General features: G+C 34.7%; 1 protein-coding gene across 4 annotated transcripts; it reads left to right on the forward strand.

Moving 5' to 3' along the window:
* Window positions 1-1,061: 1,061 nt before the first annotated feature.
* LOC109337017 (probable UDP-arabinopyranose mutase 5) lies at window positions 1,062-3,499 on the forward strand. Of its 4 annotated transcripts, none has more exons than XM_019573869.1 (3): window positions 1,062-1,529; window positions 1,800-1,928; window positions 2,150-3,499. In XM_019573869.1, the coding sequence occupies exon 3, from the start codon at window positions 2,275-2,277 to the stop codon at window positions 3,328-3,330; it is 1,056 nt and encodes a 351-aa protein (XP_019429414.1). In that variant the 5' UTR covers window positions 1,062-1,529; window positions 1,800-1,928; window positions 2,150-2,274; the 3' UTR covers window positions 3,331-3,499. The 4 variants fall into 4 exon arrangements, with proteins under 4 accessions (XP_019429414.1, XP_019429415.1, XP_019429416.1 ...); XM_019573870.1 differs by having other exon boundaries at window positions 1,062-1,517; XM_019573871.1 differs by having other exon boundaries at window positions 1,062-1,468.
* Window positions 3,500-8,314: the final 4,815 nt, after the last annotated feature.

Here is an 8,314-nt window from a genome sequence, read left to right on the forward strand (position 1 = left end):
AATCATTATTATTCATTATATTGCAAAGTGTTTTGGCTAAAAAAGATACACTAAAAGCCTTGATAACATATAAGGAATGAACAACCTCACCTTATGCTAAAGAAGCCAAGGTGAAGAGACTTGTGGACCAAGTCCTAGATTTTGGGTTTTGGAAGAAATTTGTTGATATTGCGAAACTAACTAAGCCACTTGTTTGTTACGTCTTGTTGATAGTGAAGATAAATTTGCCCATGAGTTTTCTTGACCAAACTTTTTGTAAAGCTGGAGAAGATATAGTGAAGAGGTTCCAAATAAATAATAAGAAAGTGGAGCCTTACTTGAACATCATATATATTATTGTGATTCTGAATTTTGTAATAATTTTTATGTTGTGGGTTATAGGTTAAAACGAGTTTGTCGATTTCATTATGGTGAATTTAAAAAGTATAATTCCAAAATATCTAACATTTTGGATGTCATTGAAAGGTGTTTTTATGGAGATCCCGGTCTAAATACTAAGTTGACAAAGATTTCGACTAAGATTTTGGAAGACAAGTTACTATTTATGAAAGAACTATAATACCAATTAGTGATTGATACTTGATTTAGATTGTAGAATTCTAGTTCCGTATATTATTATGTTTATTAACTTAATGTTTGTTATTTTATGTTAATGGTGAGAATCTTATGGATACGATACACTGTATTTTCAATAATCGGCCATCCGTATTTTAAATTAAAATTGTAGTGTTTAGAGTTGTGCATGAAATTGGAGAATATTTGAGTACATTCACTTAAAGAAATAAATTAAAGCATAAAAAGTTAAACGATATTATCTATTTTTGTTACAACTTGAGGCTAAAACTAATGTTTAATTGTTAATTGATTGATTGCTTACATTGATATATAAATAAATGCACAAAATAACATAAAGAAAAAAATGTAAATTAAAATGAAAGTAATGCTTCTAATTTATTTAATGAAGGGGTGCCTGAATGGGAAGCTACTTTGCTCCTTGTTGAACATTAAAAAACTTAAAACTATTATACCTTTATTATTTTATTGTTAACATTGAAGTTGAAAGCATGTGAAGAGAAGAGTGAGTCATGGAGAGTTGACCCTTCTAATTGCAGCAAGTATCATTTGGCAACAAAGAAAGACCGATCCACGATGGAAACAAAACAACACTCAGAAATTCCAGGATCTGTATCCCTTCCTTGTCACCTTTGTGTGTATTTGTGAACTCTGACCAGTTCCCTTTTCTTTCAAGAATCACCATTTTAGGCACAATATAAGTAATGAATGAAAACTACACCATTGCTCCTATTTAGCACAATTGACTCAGCACTTCTTACCTGTATCTCCTATTTCCTCTCTCCCTCTCTCACTCTCTCATTGACTTTGTTTTGTTTTTGTCTCATGTCTAGATATGCCTTAAAACACCACATTTGTCCTTAATTACCTTCATTTTTCTCAATACGAAATTGGGGTTGGTCTCCTTAACTGTATCTGTGTGTTTTTATGAGTTTCTCTAAGAGGTGAAGTTAAGGGTTATGCAGTTGCAAGCTTTTTGTCTTTAATTGGTTGCTAGCTTATGATATTTTTAAGATTATAAGGATGTATGTTTAAAATGAAATGATACTTGGTTATTATTGTTGATGGAATATGGCAATCTTTATTTCTAATGATTTGGAGTGAAATTGTTTATCTGGCTTCAATCCTTTTCTTGTTTATACATACCCTTTTCAATATTCCCTGAAGTTTTATTCTGTCATTAGCATTCAGTACCCTCACTTCATTAACATTATTTTCATGGGCAGAGAATATTGAAAGCTGGAAAGCTGAGTGAGAAAGTTCTGAGGCTGTTCTTAGCAACGATAAGGATGAAGTCCTCTCATTAGTTCAAGCACTCAATATCCAACATATTTTGACTCATATGCTTCCTACCAGTAAGTTACTTTGAAGTTGTTGTATAATTATTACAACTCTTTCTATAGGGGAAAAAATTATCTCGATTCTTGAGTACCGCAGAGACAAATTGTTATTTTTTGTATTTACGGATAACAATGTCATATCATTATATCTAAGGGAGTAATACTATCACATTATTATCCTGATAATTCTTCCTATGGTCACACATTCATTTTCTGACATGAATAACTTCTTACAGGATGTTCAGAGAAATTGTAAGATAAGGTTAAACTATTGCTAGCACTTTGAATTCAACTCATCAAGTTAAAGGAGATTAAACAATATTTTATTTTGTGAGATAATCTGTATTCTACACCTCAGAAAATGTCTCAAGTAAATATCAATGATAATGAAGTGGATATTGTGATTGGTGCATTGCATTCTGACTTGACAACTTTTCTGAATGAATGGAAGCCAATCTTCTCCCGTTTCCACCTGATAATAATTAAAGACCCTGAACTTAATGAGGAAATCCAAATTCCAGAAGGCTTCAATAACATAGATGTGTATACAAAGTCTGATATTGATCGATTAGTTGGTTCTTCCACTTCTGTTCCCTTCTCAGGCTACTCGTGTCGATATTTCGGCTTTCTAATTTCGAAGAAGAAGTATGTTGTCTGTGTTGATGATGACTGTGTTCCAGTGAAAGACAAAACCGGAAGTTTGGTTGATGCTGTGGCTCAACATATTGTGAACCTCAGTACTCCTGCCACCCCATTCTTCTTTAACACACTCTATGATCCATTCTGTAAGGGTGCGGATTTTGTTCGCGGGTACCCATTTAGCCTGCGAAGTGGTGTTGACTGTGTTTTGTCATGTGGGTTATGGCTCAATCTTGCTGATCTTGATGCTCCAACACAAGCCCTCAAGCCAGAACAGAGGAATTTGAGATTTGTTGATGCAGTTCTGACTGTTCCATTGAGAACAATGATGCCTGTGAGTGGAGTCAACATTGCGTTTAACCGAGCCGTGGTTGGCCCAACAATGTTCCCAGCATTGAGGTTGGCAGGGGAAGGTAAACTGAGGTGGGAAACAGTGGAAGATATATGGTGTGGAATGTGTGCAAAGGTTATATGTGATCACCTTGGACTTGGTGTGAAAAGTGGGTTGCCTTATGTTTGGAGAACAGAAAGAGGTAATGCAACAGAGAGCTTGAAGAAAGAATGGGAAGGTGTGAAATTGATGGAGGAAATTGTTCCATTCTTTCAGTCAATAAGCTTGCCACAATCAGCAACTACATCAGAGGATTGTGTAGTTGAGATGGCCAAACAAGTGAAGGAGAAACTTGGGAAGGTTGATCCTATGTTTTCTAGTGCTGCTGAAGCCATGGAGGAGTGGGTCAAGCTCTGGAAGTCAATTGGATCTGGCCAAAGCTCCTGAGCTTCTGATTCCCATGTATAGAGATCATCTCTCGTATTGGAGCAATCATGTCTTGCTCATCAACCATGTGTTTTTGTGTAATTCATTTTCTTTTGGGTACATTAGAGTAAAAAAAATAATAAATGTGTGCTTGTAACCCAATTAAGATTAAGGGAGGATGGTTAAGGAATAAAAATACAAGTGTCTTGGACAATGGTGCAATGAATATACTAAAACTTCACCTTTTTTTTTTAATTTTCAATAGTACTTTTTTATTGATTCCTTAATCAGGAATTTGGTTAAAACGATCTTAGAAGTAGTTGAACATCCATCATTTATACCCATGGAGCTATTCTCAAATCCTCTGTACTGACAGAGCAAACATACATATAAAGGAGATTAAGTCACTACCAACTTTATTAGCATTATAAAAAAAAATCAATTTTTTTTTTCAATTAAGAAAAGTTGGTCATTTAAATAGTTTTGGATTCCGGAGTTGCTTATCCACATGGAAAGATGGAAACTGAATTCAATATGATTCTGGTTACATATGTTCTAAGATGATTTTTTAAGAAGGTAGGCTTAATGGTAAGGTTGTTTAACATTAAGGTCCTGAATTAAATTTTTGAAAATTTTGGGTAAATGAGTGCCGAAAACAAAAGAGAAACTAGACAGTAGAATACATTGAATAAAAAAATATTGAATTTAAAAATATATCTATACTGTTACGCCTAAAAATTAATATTCAATAATATTTATAAAAAAAACTGGTGTAATGCATTGACTTAAAACTACTATTGTATATTATATAGCATGATAAGAGGGTGTGAAGAGATGAAAGGAGCAATGACTGAAATAAAGTGGATGAATTGTAATTAAATAATAAAAAGTGAGATGAGGGAAGTAAAAAATATGCGACTAAAATTAATTTAGTAAATACACAAACTCTGGTCAAGCAGTAAAGGTTTGAAGAATAATCAAGATAAGTTATCTAAGTAATTTTTATATATTATCTACATGGAGTGGACAATTTGAACACTGTCAAATTAAAACACTGGCATGAAGAAATGAAGACTTCCACTATAAACACACTGAATAAGAAGACACCATTAGTTGAGCTCACTGAGGAAAAAAAACTAAAGTTATAAAATGAGCTCGGGGAAACCTTTTCTTTTCATATATAAAAATGTATCACCCTGATAGTAAAATAGAGTATCAATTTGAGTACAACAATCTTTTCTAATAATATTTTGAAGTGTTCTGTGTCATATAATTTCTTTTACCTACACTAACAACAATAAATTCAGAATTGCGATTAAGTTACAATGAACTAAACCTTTTCTAAAAATTTAAAGGGCTAGTATTATATAGATCCTAAATGTGATGATCTCCTAATTGTGTTTAACTGATTACTAAACACATGTGCCCCAAGATTTAAATAGAACATATATTTGTCATAATAATGTCGAGTTACTCCTCCAATAAAAATGAAGGAATGTTGTAATGTAATAGAGAAGGAAGAATATGTGTGCACCATCTTTTGAAATATGCACCAGAAAAGACTTATGCATTAAAGATGATAGAATTCCTTCTAAAACTCGCTATATATATGATCGACCTCTCAACTTATAACATATATATGCTTTATGTATAAACATAAAAGTGTAATAATTAGATGACAACTAAGAGATGGGTGAATTAGTTGATTAATTTATATGGTCAATTTTTCAGCTATGAAAATGAGAGTTACAGCGGAAATAATGCAGAAAAATCAAGTAAAAACAGAAAAAATAAGAGAGTCAGGAGAAGAGAGAAAGTACACATATGTTTTATATTGGATCACCTCCTTGTCCACCGAATGCTACATCCAGTACTTTTGTAACACAAAAGATTTCTTTACTAGATATTATGAGTTGCAATTACTATTTCTCTCCCCCAGACTCCATCTACATCACACACTTACTAATACCTCTCATTCTTAGAAGACAACCTCTTCCAAGTACACTCTTCCCCTCCTCACCACACCCTTGTGATGAAAAGTTTACAACAATTGATGAAGAAAACTTTCTACGACAAAGATTATCTTACAAGATATAAAATTGTTATAACTTGCGATTCTCTTGCTCTTTTTACACTTAGTATACAATGCTCAAATAGTGTTTAAGTTTAGAAAACTTTACAACAAACACTTTGATGTAACTTCATAAAATTCTGATAGTTTAGAACATGAGTTGCATGAAAAAGTGCAGAGAATTGTGTATGAAAGTTGTGTGAATTGGATGAAAGATTGGATGCACGAAATGGGTGATCCAATGTCTTTAAATAGGTTTCCAACCAACCAATATACCCCTATGAGAAGGTAGGATACGATTGGAATGAAACCCATTCGTTTTGGATGAAAGTTGTTGAGTTCATATTTGAAAATTTGGTGTAACAACTCTCTATAACCGATTACAGTACTCGGTAACCGATTACTGAAGCTTATTGCCCAATTGAACAATTGGTTACTCCTTTGAGAAATTGGTTACTCTATGTCAGTTTTTGCTTGGTAACTCATTACTTAGTCAGATAACCTGTTACACAGTCCGAGTAACCCGTTACTGATTGTCATACAGTTCAAGTAACCTGTTATATAGCTCTAGTAACCTGTTACATTACTATTTTTGAAAATTGTTTTATTTTGAAAAAGAGTTTTTCAATTATTCTCAAAATTGTTTTTCCACTTATTGAGCATTGCTACTAAAGTATATTAGAGCATAAGGAGAGAAGTATCTATAGAAAAATTTAAACTCTATTGTCTTAAGCTTGATCTTCTATATTTTCATGGTATTCTTCCTTTTAGTTTTTTTGGTGATCTTAGTGTTTTCATCAAAATTGTGTCAAGGTCATGAATAAGATCCTCTTCACAAGAAGATAACATTTTATGTTCAGTAACGAGTTCTTCCTAGTTATGGTATCAAAGCACTGGACAATTATTTTTGACTAAAAGTGTTCTAAAATGATGTTGTGGAGTTAAGCTTGCACTAGATTAGCTTGTAATTATTAGTAAATAACGTTATGGCAGATACACATGCTGGTTTGTTCTTCTGCACAATCCAACATTTCCGATAGGAAGAGAAAATAAGATGTTGGTGTGACCTCTTTTAGTGAATTAACGGTAGTCCTTGATTATAATGGAGATGATGATTTGGAGTAAGTATTTCGTTTTACTCAATATATCCTCTACCTCTATAATATAATTTCATTTTAATTGGAAAATGCATGCAAATCTTACACCATGGTGACCACGAGAAACCAAGTAAATCCTCCTAGAAATATAGAAGCAAACCTACCAACATGCCACAAAATCACAACACTCCTTCCCTCAATCCTCAATCTCACATACAACTATCTAACTAAGCAAACAAAACTCACGATGCCATTAGAAGACCAACACATCCAACCACCCAACAACTCGCTTAGATGATTGAAAAGAAGGAACAATTAATCCAATAACAAGCACAAATGTTAGAATAACCTAGCCGATCAAAAACCGAATCTAGCTTCAGACCACCGCGACAGGCTAATGAGGTTCATGACATCGAACCTACTATAGAGTCCCAACCAACAAACCGCCATCCCAAAGCAAAAACAGTTTCACATCTCATCCAACAATCCAACCAAACTCATTGCAGAGCAAACACCCTTTCACAATTGCTATAATGTCATACCCACTTCCTCCATAGCTTGCCCGCCCAACCAACATTGACCAATATGACGACATCACTAATCCACAAGACCACCTAGATGCATTCAAAGCTTTCATGTTGTTCCATGCAACTTCATATCCCATCATGTGTCGAACATTTCCTATTACACTAAAATGCACTACCCTATACTAGTTCATTTGCTTGGCACCAAACATTATCGATCAGTGGACAACACATGTAGACAAGTTAAATGTTTGGTTCACAACTAGCAAAGAACAACCTCGTTCGTCGTATACCTTGTCTGACATTCGGCAAGGACAACATGAATCTATATGAGCTTATTTGGATACCAGGCTATGAGGGGCCGCACTCAAAGTCCCGATGTGGCAGTGCACCTTCTAGTTATTGGCCTCCAACTCGACCTCTTCAAGAAGAAGTTGGCCAAGGACAACCTCAACAACATGGAGGACCTTCGCTCTAAGGCCTAACAGTTCATCAACTTGGAGGAGACCCCAATTCTCAACCCGCAACCGACCACCATATACACACCCCTCACATGAAGCCGAAAACAACAAATAAACCACCCATCTAGACCACCCATAAGACCAAAATACACTACCTACACTCCATTCAACGCCAATCATTCCAGAATCCTACAAGAGGCCATGATCGCCCACCCAGATCCCCTCCCCAAACCTAATCCAAATAGGAATGTTGGCCCTAAGACCGGTCCAAATTTTATGAGTTCCAAAATATCTTCGGCAACAAGACTAATGATTGCACCCAACTACAAGATATTATCAAAGACCTGATTCAGACATGTCACCTCCAGTAGTTCATAATAGGATTTAACTAGCAGAGATTGTGATCCACTTCTCGTCAGCCTTCTCCCCTATAAAGAAATTCTCCACCCAAATCATAATGAAGACGTCCTCTAAATAGGGAAGGGTTGACAAATTCCGTCCTACAAATCATAAAAAAAGAAGCCCGATAGACATCAACACAATCTCCAGAGGTTTTTATGTGGGCGATAACTCTAGATCTTCCAAGAAGATGTATCTTCGAGAAATCATGCACGTAGCTGCAAGACATGATAACTACCCATTAGCTAGTAAAATACGGCTCCTCCCATTTCACTATATGATTGTTATTATGATGGTTTCAAACGGGGATATGATGACCCTCTGGTCATCACTGCAAAGCTCAACAATAATAAATTCAGTAGGTTGTTTGTGGACCAGAGCAATTCAACATATATCAAGTTCCAAGATATGTTTAATATGACCGAGCTTCTGACCAGGATTTTTTACCTTACG

The sequence above is a fragment of the Lupinus angustifolius genome, unplaced genomic scaffold (assembly GCF_001865875.1).
Source record: "Lupinus angustifolius cultivar Tanjil unplaced genomic scaffold, LupAngTanjil_v1.0 Scaffold_1_714, whole genome shotgun sequence".
Taxonomy (NCBI): Eukaryota; Viridiplantae; Streptophyta; class Magnoliopsida; order Fabales; family Fabaceae; genus Lupinus; species Lupinus angustifolius.